Source organism: Bos javanicus, chromosome 11, assembly GCF_032452875.1.
Source record: "Bos javanicus breed banteng chromosome 11, ARS-OSU_banteng_1.0, whole genome shotgun sequence".
In the NCBI taxonomy this organism is placed as follows: Eukaryota; Metazoa; Chordata; class Mammalia; order Artiodactyla; family Bovidae; genus Bos; species Bos javanicus.
This window is the reverse complement of record NC_083878.1, coordinates 26,651,506-26,670,795: the sequence shown is the minus strand read 5'-3', so window position 1 is coordinate 26,670,795 and position 19,290 is coordinate 26,651,506. Positions and strand designations below refer to the sequence as shown.

Here is a 19,290-nt window from a genome sequence, read left to right as displayed (position 1 = left end):
TCAAATTTTTCAGTGTCTTCTATTTCCTTTTTACCCTTTGTGTGTGTATTTGCACACATGTCCTACTTGAGAAAGGTAAACTTTAAAACTTTACCTATTGGACACATTTTAGACATTTAGATCATTATATTTTGAATTGTATCTGGAACATTTTGTTATCTTGTACTTTTATCCTTAGTCTCAATTTATAAATAGTAGGCAGGAATTACCGTCAGAGTGACAGCTGTAAGATTAGCTCACACCCTATGCAGGAGCTGGACTATTTTTTCCCTCTACTTGTCCCTGAAGCAACTTTTCAGTTCTCTTTCATAGAACCCTGTTGTCTGGAAGCTTTAACCTGCTTCAATGGCTTAATAATTCCTTCACCTGGTAATGGTCTGGCTTTCACATGTCATACATCAACCATTCCTTCTGTGAGAAATTATATGATCTAAAAGCTATAGTCCCTCTCCTTTATGATCACTGAGACCTGGGGAAGCTGTGAAGAGATCTGTAGTCAAAAATGCACAGCTAAATAAGCATTCACTCAGTTTCAGCCTTGTCTGCTCTTTTGGGAACAACGTGGAGAAGGAAATGGCAACCCACTCCAGTATTCTTGCCTGGGGAATCCCATGGACAGAGGAGCCTGGAGGGCTACAGTCTGTAGGGCCACAAAAGAGTCAGACACAACTTAGCAGCTAAATAACAACAACAAATGGGAACAGCAAAGTAGAAAAAGTAATTAGTGCCTTTTAGGCAAATTAAAATATATTTACTTAAAGACTTGTTTAGATAAGTTAACTCTTTAGAGTAAGGGAGGGAAGTCTGTGTAATAAAAATGCCAGAAAGAAGAGCTGTAGCCATGACTGGTATGTCAGGACTCTAATCTCTCTGACTGGAAATAAAGGGGGGAGTTTCAAGTTGGCATTCTGTAAAAGTCCTCCAGATGCTAAAATTTCATTATTTTATATCTCTACCTTGTTAACTTACCAACAACTATCACCTATATGTTTGGGAACTCTATAGTACCAGCTCCTGCAGTTTGGCTTTGTATCAGAAATCCTGGGAAACATTTCAGAAATACAAATTCTTGGATCTCACCCCACATCTGCTGGGTCAGGATCTACTGGCTGAGGCCTAGGGATCTGGTTTTTTGTCTTAAGTTCCTCAAGCAATTCTGAAATTCCCAGTCTGCCAATGATGGCGGATCTGCATTTAGGAACTAGACACACTTGTGATCAAATGTTGCTGACCTAAACCTCACTGAATTCATTCATTTCTGAAGGTCTTTCTGTCAGGGACTGTGACTTTCCATTTAACATTAGCCAGATGGCAAGATGAACTTATTCCATTACACTCATGCACCAACTAGTAATATTCAAAGGCTAGCATCAAACCAAATACCCCATTTCTTTATCTTTCACATCATCCTGTTCTGCTCTGCCTACAGAAATAATTCCTGAAGTCTTTGATCATTTGAGATACAAAAAGAAAACCAAATAAGGGGAAAAAAAGGTTAAACATTTGTCCACTGACTCTTTCTACAATATAGATTAGCAGTTCTTATAGTAGTCACTAAGATAGGTTGACAGATATTTCCTTCACTGGCATTAGTGATCTATGATTTGTGGGAATCACTGGTTCTGAAGGTTCAAAACTTGGGAAAGCCAGAAAGAAAAAAATTGTAGTCTCACAATAGTTTTCTTCTTTTTTGATAATAGTTCATGGAGTGGGACTGCATTATAGGTGCCAATTCTTTATTGGGTTTTTTCCTCCACGTTCCATTTATTCTTTAACCTGCTGGAGTATGGCTCCTATCCCCCACTAAAAACCCATCATTGTTACCAAAGATGTAACATATTTCAGCCCAGTAGGCACTTCCCTTTTCTTCTCTTAGAGAAGCTCTCAGCAGATTTGACATCCTTGACCAATCCCTCCTTGAAACTCTTTTGGCCTCATGAGTCCACGTTTTCCTAGTTTTCCTTTTCCTACCTTACAAACCAACCCTTCTCAATCTCCTTTTCTGACTTTTCTTCTATATGACCTCTCAACTTTGAAGTTTCTCAGACTTTGGTTCTGGCTCTTTTTTCTCTCTAATTTCTTCCTAAGTAATTTTATCCATTCCCTTGGATTTAGTATCATAGGAGTTATTATCTTCATCCCAGATCCATCTCTGAGCTGCACAGGATTAATCTCTAGCTGGACATCTTACTGACTTCTCAGACTATCCACAGTTGCACTTCAACTCTCCCAACCCTGACTCAGCTCTTCTCTGTCTCATTGCTCTGTATGCAGTTGTTCAAGCCAGAATGTGGGAAAATATTAACCTGCCATCGCATCCGTTAACAGAGTATACCTAGTTTCATGATTTTTACCACATCACAATACCACCTGGGCTATTATTTACTTAATTATTTTCGCTTAACCGACTTGTCTCATCCCAAGGAATAGTAGTCATCAGTCTGATGTGCTTGTTATGTTGTTTCTAATAAAATATTCATATACCTCAAATCATATATACCATCACGTCTGACATGCTTTCAGAAACACATTACATCAACCTCCAAAATACATGGTGAATCTGTCTGTATTTCTCTATCTCTACCATTATCACTCAGTCATCTTTAATCTGGGTCACTGGTTGAAGCCACCTAACCAGGTTCTTTGCTTGCCGCCTTCTCATCTAACCCATTTTCATACAATTGGAAGAGTGATCTTAAAATATAAATTAAATCATTTCACTCCACAGCTTAAAAACCCTTCCAGAAGTTCTTTTTTTTAAAGAAATTAGTGTCTTTGTATTTTTATTTATTTTTTGGCAACACCGTGCAGCATAAGGGATCTTAGTTCCCTGACCAGAAATGAACCCAGGCCTTCTGCATTGAGAGTGTGGAATCTTAACCACTGGACTACCAGGGAAGTCCCCAGAAGCTCTTAACACATAAGCTCCCATTTTCCTAATCATGTTCCTCAAGACCTTGCAAGATCTAGTCCTTATCTCATTTCTCTAGGGAGAGAGGAAGAACAAAGAAACAGATGAATAAAATAAATAGTATATCAGAGGCAATAGGTACAATGAAAAATAAAATAGGACAAGGAAAGATTAAATAAACCATTTGGGGCTAGGAAGAATTCTTATTTTGGTTGAGCGGTCAGCTCAGGCCTAACTGAGAAAAAAGACTACATTTGAGCAATAGCTTCAAGTGGGTGTTTGGGCATAGGGCAGGAAGTTCTAAGAAAGTGAGGTGGAAGCAAGCTTGACATGGTCAAAAAGCATGAAGGAACCCAGTGGCTCAGTCAGTGGACATCGGAGGAGTGTAGTAGCAGATGAGGTCAGCAAGATTTGTAATGGGGCAGAATTCTTTAGGACTCTAGACCATCATAAGGATTTTCAGTTTTCCTCTTTAACAAGATGGGAAAACTTTGGGTTGGATTTTGAGTGAAGGAGTAATATGATCTGACTTTAGGTTCACTCCAGTTTCTTCGTTGAAAATAGACTGTGGAAAGCAGAGACAGAAACAGAGCATTTTGGCTCTTGCAGTAATCCAAAGAGAAATGATACTGGTATCACCAGAATAGTAAAGGTGTGAGACGTGCTCAGATTCAAGATTTATCTTGAAAGTAGAATTGACAAGGTTTCCACCTTGTCGAGGTTTGTCAGTGGTTGCTAGAGAGAAAGACGAAACTAAAACTTTTAAGTGTGAGCAGCTGGAAAGACAGTTGTCATTTATGAAGATAGGAACAATTGTCTAAAGAACAGGAGATTTTTGTGGGGAGAGGGAAAATGGGGACATTGGATATTCAGTGCTGGACTTTTTTAAAATACTTGTTAGAAGTCCAGGTAGAAAATAATGAGTATTGTAGTCAGTTGGGTATGACAAACTTGTTCAGGGAAAAGGATCAGGCCAGAGAGAGAAATTTAGGAGTCCTAGAAAATAAACAGCATTTACTATTTAGCATCATAAGACTGTATGAGATCACCAAGGGAATTAGTGCAGACTACAGATAAAAGAAGTGGTCCAGGGCATTTTGATGTTAAGAGCCAAGGAGTTGAGTAGGAACTAGCTGAAGAGACTGAGAAGGGCCAGTGAAATAGAAGGCAAGTAATGTGAAGTGAAGCCTGGAAGCCAAGTGAAGTGTTTTTAGGAGGTGGAAGTGATCAACTGAGTGACAATCCTGATAGCTCTCAAGTACTGTGATTACCTAGAATTAACATTGGTACATCTTGATGTAGGGGTCATCGGTGACCTTGACAAGAGCAGTCACTGTAATGAGGGCAAAAATCTTACTGGGCTCAGAGAGAGGAATTAGAAGCAGGGAACATAGGAGACAAGTCTTGCAAAGGGTTTCACAGATGCTTAGTATGAAAGTGAAAGTGTGCGACCCCATGAACTGATGCTTAGTGTGGTTCTGCCTAAAACAACACAGGGATGTTTCTTAAGGAAGTTTAAGATTTTTATGATTTTTAAGTGTATCAATTATTTTCTATTTTTTCTGCATTAATCGAAATGGGCCTAAGATATATTTCCTTTATTTGTGATTACATTGATAGATTTTTCTAGTGTTGAACCATCTTTTCACTCTTAAGATAAATCTTCATTGGTCACATAGGATTTTATTATCACTATTGTTTTTGTTTTGTGGGTTTTTTAATACATTGATCTTTTAGGGTTTTTTCAATCCATATTTTATAATAAGATTGATTTTTCATTGTCTTATATTTTCACTGTCTAGTTTCAGTGTCAGGGTTATCTTAGCCTGATAAAATTAATGGCATGGTTTTATATAGTTGGCCTTTTTCCATAAATAGTTAATATATGAGGGGAGGATTTGAGAAAGCTACCCTTGAACTTACCTGGGTTTTGTGTCTGTTTTATAAAGGGACACTTAATTATCAATGTCTTTGGTAATTATTGGCTTACACAGCTCTTCTGTTGTTTGAATCAGTTTTGCTAATTTATTTTCTGGAAAATTATCCATTTTATCATATTTTCAAATGTATTAGCTTAAAGAACTGTATTGTAATTTTTAAAAATCTTTGTTATATCTGTAATTATGCCATCTTTTTCATTTCTAATATCTTTGTCTTTTTAAGTCAAGTTTTATACATGCCTTTCTTCTTGTTTAGTCCCTAAGTTGTGTCCGACTCTGCAACCCCTTGGCCTGCAGCACTCCAGGCCTCCGTGTCCTGGGCCTCCCTGTCCAGGCCTCCCATGTCTTTCTTAGTGCATTTTTAAAAGAACCAACTTTTTCTATTTGTTGGTCCTTTCTTTAGTTTATCAATTTCATTGAAACAAATTAAATTAATTTCCTTTCTTCTACTTTAGGTTTACTCTTCTCTTTTTGTGTCTTAAATTGAAATTCTCCATATTGCATTATTTCAGGGGACTCATAAAGTCAGCTTGTCCCACTGTTCATATGCTAAGCTTAATAATTTCAATAAAGGTGATAATTGCTAGTTCTCTCCATTGTTAAGGGGCCATTATTCCCTTTGCAATTACTAAGTAGAATGTAGGGTAATACTTTGTGCAAATATTTTACTACCCAGTATCATTTCACCTAATGAGTTTAATAACCATGGATAATCTTTACCCTAATCACTTGTTTCAGTGGGGGTTGCTAATGTTTTTCTATTTCTGTTATTCTTTCTACATTTATTAGCTAGTATTATTCTGTAAAAAAAGTTTTCCCCCTTTTTTAGTCTTTTTATTTTTTTTAGTTTGGTGTGTGTTTTGTTTTTTACTTCTTTTTAAATTATTGTGAGTTTTTAAAGTAATCAATTACAGTCATTACTATTTTTGATGCTCAAACTGCCCTAAATGTGGCTAGTAGGAACCCCCTCAAACTGGCCCTTGTGTTCTTTTCACACATCTCCATCAGCCTTTGAACACTTCTTGCTTTCTAACACAAAACGTCCTAAGCCTACTTTTTACTCTCCTTGTCCCAGACTTGGAATTAGCCATTTATTAATGGTACCATCTTTACTCAAAGCTGCCCAGTGTTCTTCTGTTGTGTGATTTTTCTGTCTTTAGAGTTCAATGATGTTGCTCTAATAAAGTTTACATATTCCATTTTTCTATCTTAAGGGTTTTCATTACTAAAATGGTTTTGTAGTAGGCCACCCAGAAGATGAGGAAGATTGGTTCTTTTTTCCATTAATAAAGTGACACTGTACATGTAAGCTCTTAAAATTTAAAGTTAAAGCTCTCCTCATCTCAGCTCCATTAGGCAGTTTATGCCCTTAAAACCAATGAACTATTAATGTATTAAGATGCTTGGCTAAGATCGATAGGTTTGGCTGCATACCCTAATGATAATGCTAGCTAGCATTGAAATGAAAGCTTGGAACATCCAGTGGGTATTGTTGAGGACAGAACTTAAACCAAAACCAACTTGGAGTACTTTGTGAATATTATATAAAATCTCAGTTTCCCTGGGAGTATTTCCTTTTGAGGAATCATTTACAAAATGCTTGAACTCTACTTCTACTTTATTAAGGCAGTTCAAAATCCTGTTGATTTCAGGGTTTATGGTTCAGATAAACTCAACTGGATTTGTGACACAGAAAAAAAATTAAGACTGTAAGGTAAGTGTAGGAGGATAGGTATTGGGCCCAGCCCTGTTGCCTTTAGTCCTGCCTTAACCACGGCTCTCAATAAGAAAGAACCAGTGTTGAAAAGTGGCAGAGCTCAGCTCCTGGTCTGGGATGTGCTGGGGGCTGCAAGGTACTCTCTTTGTAGCTCTCCTGACTCTAATTCTAATAGGAATTAACAGAACAGATAAGCATATATCTGGAAATAAAAAATCAGCTCCTATACCTCATGTGAAGAGTTAACTCATTGGAAAAGACCCCGATGCTGGGAGGGATTGGGGGCAGGAGGAGAAGGGGACGACAGAGGATGAGATGGCTGGATGGCATCACCAACTCGATGGACATGAGTTTGGGTGAACTTCGGGAGTTGGTGATAGACAGGGAGGCCTGGTGTGCTGTGATTCATGGGATCGCAAAGAGTCAGACATGACTGAGTGACTGAACTAACTAATCACTAAGTTATAGTTTCAAGAAAGATTTCTAGTGATCTGTTTTGTGCTCTAGGTGATAATAGGAAATTATTGGTATAGATATTTTGTCTCACTAAAGATCAACACTAGATTTTGTAGAGATACTTTAAAAAAAAAAAAAGTAAACATATGAGCCTCTAGTATTTGAACTTGGTACTCAAGCACATTAATTATATTATTGAAGTAGAGAGTAAATAACTCAGGTAACGATCATTATGGCTAGTGTGAATCTAATCCAAATCATAAAGCATCCCAAAAAGTCTTAAAACTTTGTGAAAATGGTTAGTTTTCCATTTAATTTGCTTTGGTGATTTTTCTGTTTTATTCTTTAATTTTAGATTATACTCTTTGTGATATAGACTCTTTGTGATATAGACTATATCACTTACATTCACTACACTGTTGGTAAAGTGTCATGGACACACTTGTGCAATACATATCAACCAGCTGTTGGAGGTCCTTACCAAAGGCTTAGTGCCCCTCTGGCACAAATCACTGTACAGTTGTCATCTTTGGCAGAAAGGTGACATTGAAAATCTTGGCTAAAATTCTTTTCCTTAAGCAAGGCAAACCCATGGTGTATTGAATTATTGAACCCTTTTTTTAATTTGAGAATTGAGATTTTTGCCTAACCCAAATGTTAATAATTCATATGGTATTTATGTGTTCAGCAGACATCAACTTAAGCTCTTAGCTTATTAGGGACTCCTAATAAGACAAAGAGTGCTTTATTTAGCTTTCACCTGTATCTCTACCCACTGGTTTTCCATTATTTTTCCTTATTCTTCCTTTTTTAAGATGAATATATTATCTTGTTCCTTATCTCAAAAGAGAAGTTCTGTTTTATAAAGCCTTAATTCACCACTTGATCTGATAAACAGTTCTGTTTGGAGGATTCCTTATCCCCACAAGAGAAGAAAATTACAGCCAGTGAAGATAGAAAGTAACGAAAACTTCTTATCATGACTCTTGCTGTGAATAAAATAATAATGAACATTTATTGATAATGTTAATGTCTTCCTCTGCCTTCGACTTTTTTCTCGTTTTAGGAGGTACTTTATAAAATTCATCAGACTTCTGCTTCTCACACCTGGCTATTAAGTGTGTTTAAGTGTTCACAGGATTTCATTTATTGCTTTCCCATAGTATTTCTGAATACTCCTCAGCACTTCTTAGTACCTCTGCCTCTTCAGGACTTACACATTTAAAGTAATGTGTGCATGTGCGCTCAGTCGTGTCCAACTCTTTGCGACCCCATGGACTGTAGCCGGCCAGGCTCCTCTGTCTATGGAATTTCCCAGCCAAGAATACTGGAGTGGGTTGCCATTTCCTTCTGTAGTCATTAAGTATCAACCTCATTTTCTTTCTTTACATTTTTAAATGAAAAAGAGGAAATGACTTATTAAACTTATGAAACAATATTTAAGATCTGTGAAATGCAGTTTATTTCATAGGTATACATCTAATGTTGTATTTGCATGAGAAGGAAATAAGAATTATCTTTAAAAGGTGAAAGTTTTTTTTTCCTAATTGAAATATTATGATCATACTGATAAAACTTTTTTCCAGAATTTTCTGTCTAGTAAACAGGAAAACGAAAAACCCCTTTCAGAAAACATGGATGCGTTTGAAAAAGTGAGAGCAAAATTAGAAACACAGCCACAAGAAGAATACGAAATCATCAATGCAGAGGTAAGATATCTTATCTCTATTTTTTTAAACCTTATATTACCAGTTGGGATACAAATGAAATACCTTATGGGTTTTTTTTTAATTAATACCTTATGATTTATAATGTTTATGATTTATAAACATAAGCCCACATCCAAATTAGACTGATTTTGGCCTTTAATATGTGCTGAAAAACTTAAAGAACAAAGAATAAGCTAATTATGATCCTTTAAATAAATTGTAAAGATCAAAGCCAAGATGAATTTCCAAGCATATTATATTAATTTTGGTTTTTGGAAACAACCAATTCTGCTTTTAAATTTTTTTAAATAATTCTAGTGAGAAGTTAAAGTGAAATTAAGTCAGTGCTTCATTGTTTGAAAAGTATTTGATTGTTCTAGCTATACTTTTTTTTTTAATAAAAGAAAATTCACTTTGAACAGTTTAATACCATGAAAGCCAAGTATTTGCTTGACCATTTTGTGTTTACCACACTCATGAATATTCAGTTGAAACTGACTGAACATACATGTTGAATTTTTTTTTTTGAAAAATTTTTTGATAAGAATGGAAAACAGAACCACAGCTTATGAGTGAAAATTACATGCATAGTAGAATGAAAATAGCAATACAGTCCACGGAGGTACAGAGAGCCTGACATGACTTAGCGGCTGAACAACAAAGAATCAGGAATTCCAGATTCAAATCACACCATTAACTAGCAGGTAGAAAATGTCTTAAGCTACCTAATATCATATCAGTCAGTCAGTTGCATTTAGTTTGTAGGAATTAGACAAGAGCATGATTCATGTATCGGTAATGGTCTTTCTCTCTCTCAAATTGCCTTTATCTGTCACCTCTACAGAGGGTAAGATGCTTTGTGTAAAATCAGATCAAACCATGAACAGTTGGAAGTGACAGCATATTTTAGAGGAAAGAATCTCAGAAAGGTATTGACTGGGTTTTCAGCCTAGTCTTAAGTCATGGTTTTCACATCTGCATAATTTTGGTTTATCTTAATGATGCCACTTGATCTCTGTTAATTGTCAGATGTTCCAAAAATAAAGCTAACGTGGTTCGTACATTCATGAGAACTGACATAGGTTTTGTTTTGCCTTCTCTTTGTTGTTTCTTTCATTTATGTATTAGAAATGCCTCCAATGATTATAAACATATGAACACCATATCTTGATCACTATATTGTATATTTGTATCCATTTAATATTTTTTCTATGTTCATTCATAGACTTCAGCAGGTCTGCTTTTATAAAAGATCTCATTTCTTCATCTTGAATAGTCAGACCATTAAACAATTAATTAAATTGTGTTTAAACTGGTGGATAAATGATTGTTATTATTAAATAAATTATTTGTTTCTTTATATTGTCAGATTAAACATGGTGGTTTTGTTTATTATCAAGAGGGCTGCTGCTTGGTTCGTTCCAAAGATGAAGAAGGTACCGTACAGTTTTCCTTTTTAAGAAACACTTGATTTTTCTGATTTCACATTTTTCATGAGAAATTTGGTATTGATTTTTTTAATTTGTATTTTCTGTTGCAGTATAGTTGATTTACAGTTATTAGTCTCATATATACTGTAAAGTGATTCAGTTACACACATACATATGTCCATTCTTCAGATTCTTTTCCCATATAGGTTATTACAACATATTGAGTAGAGTTCCCTGTGCTGTACATTAGGTCCTTGTTGATTATCTGTTTTATATATAGTAGTGTATATGTTAATCCCAAACTCCTAATTTATCCCTCCCCTCTACATTTCCCCTTTGGTGTGGTAAATTTGTCTTCAAAGTCTGTGAGTGTGTTTATCTTTTGCAAATAAGTTTCTTTGTATCATTTTTTTTTAGATTCCACATATTAAGTGATATAATATGAAACTTCTCTTTTTCTATCTGACTGACTTAGTATGACAATCTTTAGGTCCTTCCATGTCGCTGCAAATGGCATTGTGTCATTCTTTTTGGTGGCCAAGTAATATTCCATTGTGTATCTATATCTGTACATCTTTATCCATTCCTCTGTCACTGGCCATTTAGGTTTCTTTGAGTCTCGGGTATTATAAAGAGCACTGCAGTGAACACGGGTTCATGTATCTTTGAACTACGGTTTTCTCCGGATATATGCCCAAGAGGATTGCTGGATCATATGGTAGTTCTGTTTTTCGTTTTTTAAGGAACCTCCGTACTGTTCTCTGTAGTGGTTGTACCAATTTACATTCCCATGAACAGTGTAGGAGGGTTCCTTTTTCTCCACACACGTTCCAGCATTTATTGTTTGTTCAGGCCCCCACTGGCTTTCAAAGCCAAATGCTCTGGAGGCTCCTTCCAATGCCAACCTCTCAGGCTGGGGAGCCTGCCATGGGACTTGGAACACTCACTCCTGTGGGAGAGCCTTTGTGATATAATTATTTTTCCAGTTTGTGGCTTGCCCACCCAGTGGTTGGGATTTGATTATATCATGAAAGCGTTCCCCCACCCCCACCCGACTGTCTCATTGTAGCTTCTTTGTCTTTGGATATAAAGTATGCTTTTTTGATAGGTTCCAGTCTTTTTAGTCAGTGGTTGTTCAACAGTTAGTTGTGATTTGGTGTTTTCTTGAGAGGAAGTGAACTCAAGTCCTTCTCCTACTCTATCTTGTCAGAAATTAAGGGCTGCTTTTAGTTTGTATGCTCGCTGCTTCTTCCCTAACATATGTGGCCCTTATCCCCTTGATATGGGGTGTGCTGGTCCGTGTGTACTCCCAGGACAGAAGGGCCAGTGATTGGTACCTACTCACCCCCTGTACATGCTGCCTGAAAGGCTGGTATTGGTTTTCAAAGATATAAAAAATAGGTTTTGACTTTTATCTTTATTTTAAATGACTAGCTTTTAATATCTGGGTTTGCCTAAGCTAGAATTAATACTTAACTCTCAGAAGCTTTGGCAGAGAGAATGGAGGTGAGAACCAGCATTTTTTGAGCATCTACCAAATCCCAGTTACTATGCTAGGCACAACATAGATTACTCAGTGTCACTTACAGTTTCTTACTTTTCTAGGTTCTATATGGTCTATAAATATTAGACTAACTGTATCAAGTAACATCACATAGGCTGATGCATAGAGTAATACTGAATAGGATATTGTAATATTAAATAACAAATGCCATTTTCTACACACATCAAGCTACTGTCAATGCTGAAGGAAGCCATAATGTAGCATCTTAAAGAAGGGGAATGCTACTCTAAAACACTGAAATATAGTGTAAAAAATTGTAAGTATATCTTATGGAATTATCTCCTCTACTTTTTTCTTTATGCAGCAGACAATGATAACTATGAAGTTTTGTTCAATTTGGAGGAACTTAAATTAGAGCAGCCCTTCATTGACTGTATCAGAGTTGCTCCTGATGAAAAATATGTAGCTGCCAAGATAAGAACTGAGGATTCTGAAGCATCTACCTGTATAGTTGTGAAGCTCAGTGATCAGCCTGTAATGGAAGCTTCTTTCCCAAATGTGTCTAGTTTTGGTAAGACACCAACTAAAACATTGAAAAGACAACAGCAAGAGAATTGTCTACACTTTTGAGACACTTTTATTTGCCCACATGAATGAATCAGAAGATGAATGCCTGATCTGTTTATCCCTGTGGACTCCATACTTTCCTCTGTGCCTCTTAACCAGGAGACCTTCCCTTCTTTAGTTAAATATCCAAATTCATGTCCATGTTTTTAAAAGTATTATAATCAGAGTCTAGGTTGCACAGTGCATGTTAATGTATCAGTAGTATATATCAGGGCATGCATGCTAAGTCACTTCAGTCATGTCCAACTCTTTGCAACCCTGTAGACTGTAGCCCACCAGGCTCCTTATCAGTAATGTGTCAGTAATAATATTCTTTGCTATTACTTAGAGTACATGTTTGCATATAAATTACATCTTAATATTTTATTCAACTTTAGGCTGGGGTATTTTTTTAATTTCACATCATCTTGTCCAGCCATTGTAGCAGATTGCCCTGGGGTCTCTACCAAGGAACTCTAGAACAAGATGAATTTACTTTTTGTTTGTTTGTTTTTTCAACCACACACCTTGCGGGATCTTAGTTCCCTGACTAGGGATTGAACCGCACCCTGGCAGTGAAAGCGCCGAGTCCTAATGACTGGATGACCAGGGAATTCCCTGAACTTATTCATCATTAAAGTTATGATATTTTTACCAATACAGCCAACTTTAAATTTTATCATTTATCACTGTGTGATTACATATACAGACTTTATCCTCCCTTTCATTTTCTGCCATAAATTTCCCCATTGTTTAGTAAAGAAATGCTTTTACAATGAGTTAAAATTATATCCTATCGAATTTTTTCTAAGACATACCTCTTGTACATTTTAACCTCTAAAATCAGAATGCATATAACAATGATGTCTTTCAGTCACTGTCAGCCAGGTGGCAGTCATGACGTAATTGTATGAATACTTTAATTTACAGCTTCTGGTAGGATCTAGAAAACACCAGCATGTGACTGATTCGTGTTGTTATATAGCAGAAACCAACACAAAATTATAAAGCAATTTTCCACCAATTAAAAAAATAAGATTTTTTGTTTAAAGCTTAGTTTGAGATAAACTGTCACTTGAAAACATACAAAAACATTTAGGCATGAGAGGAAGTGATCCAGTATTTCTGCAAACTTAAATATGGGCTTCCCAGGTGTCTCAGATGGTAAAGAAACCACCTGCAGTGCGACAGACCTGGGTTTGATCCCTGAGTTGGGAAGATCCCCTGGAGGAAGACAGGACAACCCACTCCAGTATTCTTGTCTGGAGAATCCCATGGACAGAGGAGCCTGGTAGGCTGTAGTCCATGGGGTTACAAAGAGTCGGACACGACCAAATGTCTAAGCACAAGAGCGTGAAATTTAAACATAATCGATCTGCTGAAAGCAGTCTACCAAAGTCTTTCCCTAATATTGAATGTTCAACTCTTATTTAGAAACTTGAGTGCCTTGAAACTGATAACTACAAAACTTAGAATTGATGTAGTAGTATCTTTTTCTTTGGAAATACAGGGTTAGATATAATCAAACCTGTGTTAGATTGCCAGAGATAAACTTACACATCTCTTCTGTTTGACACTCAGAATGCACTGTGCCTTTTTCTTTTTAACTATAAATAGGTGGCTATGTATAATTCTTTAATTATTTTCTTTTAGAATGGGTAAAAGATGAAGAAGATGAAGATGTTTTATTCTACACCTTCCAGAGGAACCTTCGCTGTCATGATGTATATCGAGCCACTTTTGGTGACAACAAACGTAATGAACGTTTTTACACAGAAAAAGACCCAAGGTACTAGAACAATTCAATTAAGGCTTTATTTTCAGCGTATTTCTCTGGTTATCTAAAGTGCTGCTCTTGGTTGAGTTAAAACATTGATTTTGGCTGGAATCAGATATAATAAGGCTAAGGTGAGCAAAGCATTCTTTTATAAGTGATTTAGATTCAAAATTGGAAACTAGTTATATTCAAACTTCAGAGTGAACACAGATATATCATTAGACTATAGGTGCTGAATTACTAACATCCTCTCTGTACTGACACGAGAAGAGTTCTTAGTTTAACACTTAAATAGCATTGCCATGCAGCACTTATGAACCTCTTGTAGGCCATAACTAGATTAACCATATCAGTTACACAGAATTCACTACTTATTTCATGTAGATTATCTAAAATTTAAATTGCTTTGCTTTGAGCCATGATATACTTTGGTCTTTAAATTTTACTTTCCCCAGTAATCTGGTAATTCCTCCTTAAAGCTAATTCTTTTTGCTTCAGGACTTATACCTCATATTACCACTTAACCAGGCTGGGAAGGAAATGATAATAAATTTATCTGGCAAAGTTCCTTAACTCTTACCCAGATGTACTTTTCCAAATGATTTATAAGAAACAAATTATTTCTTAACACCAGGGTCCTGTCACCTTATACATCATCTAACAGTATGATTTGGACAATGTCTCAACAGATTTTGCAAGACGAAAAAAAATGAGCTTTAAAAACCAATCTATGAGTGTAAAATTGATACCCCAAACAAGAAAATTAACCCTTCACTTAATAAAATCTCAGACATGACAAGAACCTTGAAAATCTTGTACAACCCCAAGTTCATATAAAGAACTGAGGCCTGGAGAAATTACTCTTTTATTTATAATTAGTTCTAATTATAAATTTCATTTATAATTAGTTGTAATTATAAATAAATATAAATAATTATAATTATTTATAATTAGTTCTAATTATAGAACTAATACTCTTGATCCAGTAACACTGTCACTGCATTTTTTTCTGATGAGTCTATTAATGAGAATTTACTAGAACTATTCTTATGATCCCACTATTTTATGTGTCATTTGTCAAGATTGTCTTTTAGAAATGACAGTTTACCCTAGTAATTTATTACATTATACCAATGACTTTGATTATAGACTATTCTCTGTCTTGCAACTAAAACTTACCATCTGTCTTTATATTTCATAGTATTTTCAGTATGAATTACTTTTATAATAAGGAAATGTAGATGCAATATTTAAAGGCATCCAGTGTGTCAATATGAATTAGTATAATGCTCTTGGGATAGTCTTTGATTTATGGAGTCATAAAAATACTCTTAATCATTAAAATAGTATTTCTATTGCTAAGAATTTATCCTAAGGAAATAATTATAAAAGTTATGGAGAAGGAAACTATCTTCATGATATGTTCCCTTTTATATTTATTACAATGAAATAGCTAAGTTTTTAAGAATTATGATAATTCAACTTAATAATAGGATATTAGGAAGCCATTAAAAATAATGATCATAAACTGTATAACTAATGTGGGGAAAGATGATAATATGTGTAGTAAGAAATGTAGAACCCAAAATTGCATCTCTATTTTAATTATAACTATTTAAAGACATGTATAAAATACAAATAAGCCCTGGAAGGAAAAACAGAAAAATTAAACTTTAAAAAATGTGTTAGTTTAGTGAGATTGTGAGGGTTTTTATTCCTGTTACTTGTTTTGTTATAAAAACTGGGAGAGTAGGAAAAAAGGATATCCAACATGCATTCAAAGGAAAAACAAAGCAAACTCTGTCTCTTTTCTTCCCTACAATTACATATCTTCTCCAGGAAGTTTATTTCCTCTTCTCAGCAAAAACCCCTGTAATCTATTAATGTAATTGAGTGTTAAATGATATCTGTAGTTTACCTTGAAATGCATTTTTTTTAAAGATGGATTGCAAGCTACATAAATATGTGATAAAGGAAATACAGCAAAATGTTAGCAGGTATAGAATCTTGGTGGTGGGTTTTAAAAAATATTCATAATAAAATGTTAGAGAAAAATTATTTTGAATGCCTTTGCGGAGGAAATGAGAAAACATAATAGCCAGTTTTTACAAGCAGTATTTCACTAAGGAGTTTTTCTTTTCTGTGTGCATTAGAAATTAATATATATACTCAATACCAGTGAGAAATTGTCATTAGCAATGATAGCTTACATTTGAAATTTATTGGATTTTTCCTCTCTCTCTCCCTCTCTTTTTTCTGCATAGTTTTTTTGTCTTCCTTTATCTTACAAAAGACAGTCGTTTTCTCACCATGAATATCATGAGCAAGACCACTTCTGAGGTGTGGTTGATAGATGGCCTGAGCCCTTGGGACCCACCAGTACTTATCCAGAAGCGAATCCATGGGGTCCTTTACTATGTGGAACATAGAGATGATGAGTTATACATTCTCACTAACGTTGGCGAGCCTACAGAATTCAAGGTAAATCCTGTATTTTCGTGGTTCCCATTTAGGCTGTTAGGAAGTGTTACAGTAATATCAACATTTCTTGCTCTAAGAGTTTATTGTTTCATAAGATTTGGGTCATTAAAAACTGATGTGTATAACCAATCCCATTTCTCTTCCCTCAGAGCTAATATACCTCTTCATATTTTACTATACCCAAAAAGGTTAGCAAAGGAAAATATTCCCTATCCTAAATAATATTAGTCATCAAAGCCAAACTTAGTGGCTTAACAAACTTTTATAAACAAGATTTTGAGATCAGTTTGGACTGATCTCAGGCAGTTCCTCTGCTGGTCTCAGCTAGGCTCAGTGATGGCCCCAACAGTCAAGGAGCCGAGGTCTCACTGAGGCCCCACTGGCTCTCGGTGCTTGACCATCAGCTAAGCACTGCATCAGACCCACCCAGCAGGCTAGCCAGGGCTCATTCATAAGGTGATGTTCACACTTAACCCTGATGCAGAGTTAAGTTCCTTCAGCTCTTCATAAACAGTGCAGACTAATAAGGGCTGGTTTTCAGTGGTTTCATCTCTGGATGCTGTAGTCATCATTTCTCATACCTAGATCTCTTCTAATTTTGTTCCACACAGCTAATGAGAACAGCAGCTGATACCCCTGCTATTATGAATTGGGATTTGTTTTTCACGATGAAGAGAAATACCAAAGTTGTAGACTTGGACATGTTTAAGGATCATTGTGTTCTCTTCCTGAAGCATAGCAATTTACTTTATGTTAACGTGATTGGTCTGGCTGACGATTCAGTTCGGTCTCTAAAGGTATGTTTAATTTTCAAAAGATAGTACTGTTAAATCAGAATACATGCCGTATTAACATCAAATTTTGAATAACAGCAATGTACTTTTTCTTAGAAATTAAATAGAATTTAGTATAGTGGGTCTTCATCAGGTTTAGGAGGTTTATTTTGGAATTACTTTTAGAAGTCTTTGCTTTTAGTGCACTGAAAAATCCTGCTGTATAGGATGAACTTCAGAAGTAGAGTTAAGTGCCATTGTATTTCTCTTGCTACATATCTCTGTATCATGTATCTCTACAACCTTAGATATAGTCATAACTCAGGCCAGCTTGGCAGCTGGAGCCTAACCACTACCTCCTTCTCCCATCCCAGACAGTAATCATGCCTCTGGTGTTTCTGCTACAGTGTTTCGGCCACACTTGTTTGTGTCTGTTTCATCTCTTTGCCAATTTCATAAAACTGTGAATGGTAACATTATCGCCCAGTTTTACAGCAGCATTAATATGTGAATTAAGGTAACATGCACTAAAGGGAAGAAGAGAGGCCTCTGTTTTGCTTGGTGTGGAAAGAGTTGTATGACCAGCAAACAGGCCATTTGTATCTCCCTATCTATAGTATTATGACAATTTTTGCTAAAATGCAATTCAAGTAAATTCACTGGATATGTATTAAATTTTTATGTGCAGAGTTCTGTATTGGGCTCTCTGGAATGGAAAGATAGTAGGTCAAAATACCTGGCCTTAGGAGAATACCATTTATCATGAGATTAGACTTGTACACAAAGATTAAGTATAGGATGGGTTTAAATAAGTGGCATCAAAAACATAAAATGTGCCATGAGGCCCGGAGGGCCCAAGAAAACTTTAGGGGGTAGTAGAATTTGAGATAACCAAAGAAGATAGATAGGGTTTTGTTGGGTAGGGAAAGGAATAGTATTCTATGATGAGAAAGTCCATCAAATGAAGCTCTAAGCTGGAGAAGTTAGGAAAATATTCAGGAAACTGCTAATAAATCACTTTTATTTAAGCAGAACAAATTAGTAGGGGATGAAGCTACGATTTGACATTCTTTGACTGTCAACGTGATGAATTTATGCATAAATTAAGAAGAGGGGAAATTTTGAAGTTTGAAGGCAGGGGAATAATTTAAGGAGTCATACTATACTTCACAAGGTTATCTGGCAGCCTTGTTAGAGTACACCGAAGCACCAAGAGATGAGGGGTATGGAGGTTAGTTTTGAGATTGTTATAGTGGCGTAGAAATCTAGACTAGAGATCTCTTCAAGAAAATTAGAGATACCAAGGAAACATTTCATGCAAAAACGGGCACAATAAAGGACAGAAACAGTATGGACCTAACAGAAGCAGAAGATATTAAGACAAGGTGGCAAGAATACACAGAAGAACTATACAAGAAAGATCTTAATGACCCAGATAACCACAATGGTGTGATCACTCACCTAGAGCCAGACATCCTGGAATGTGAAATCAAGTGGGCCTTAGGAAGCATCACTACGAACAAAGCCAGTGGAGGTGATGGAATTCCAGTTGAGCTATTTCAAATCATGGAAGATGATGCTGGTGAAGTGCTGCACTCAATATGCCAGCAAATCTGGAAAACTCAGCAGTGGCCACAGGACTGGAAAAGGTCAGTTTTCATTCCATTCCCAAAGAAGGGCAATGCCAAAGAATGTTCAAACTACCGCACAATTGCATTCATTTCACATGCTAGTGAAGTAATGATCAAAATTCTCCAAGCTAGATTTCAACAGGATGTGAACTGAGAACTTCCAAATATTCAAGTTGGATTCAGAAAAGGCAGAGGAACCAGAGATCAAATTGCCAACATCTGACGGATCATAGAAAAAGCAAGAGAGTTCCAGAAAAACATCTGCTTCATTGACTATGCTAAAGCCTTTGACTGTGTGGATCACAACAAACTGTGGAAAATTCTTAAAGAGATGGAAATACCAGACCACCTTATC

The 19,290-nt window shown here is 35.9% G+C and overlaps 1 protein-coding gene across 4 annotated transcripts in view; it reads left to right on the top strand.

The window, feature by feature from the left end:
* The window catches only part of PREPL (prolyl endopeptidase like), a 38,237-nt gene that overhangs the window by 3,491 nt on the left and 15,456 nt on the right, over positions 1 to 19,290 (top strand). For 3 of the 4 annotated variants that reach the window (XM_061432231.1, XM_061432234.1, XM_061432235.1), the window contains 6 exons: positions 8,611 to 8,733; positions 10,103 to 10,169; positions 12,032 to 12,238; positions 13,927 to 14,062; positions 16,315 to 16,531; positions 17,143 to 17,328. In XM_061432231.1, the coding sequence (XP_061288215.1) occupies positions 8,611 to 8,733; positions 10,103 to 10,169; positions 12,032 to 12,238; positions 13,927 to 14,062; positions 16,315 to 16,531; positions 17,143 to 17,328 (936 nt within the window). The remainder of the gene's footprint in view (positions 1 to 8,610; positions 8,734 to 10,102; positions 10,170 to 12,031; positions 12,239 to 13,926; positions 14,063 to 16,314; positions 16,532 to 17,142; positions 17,329 to 19,290) is intronic. The other variant, XM_061432232.1, reaches the window with a different exon arrangement.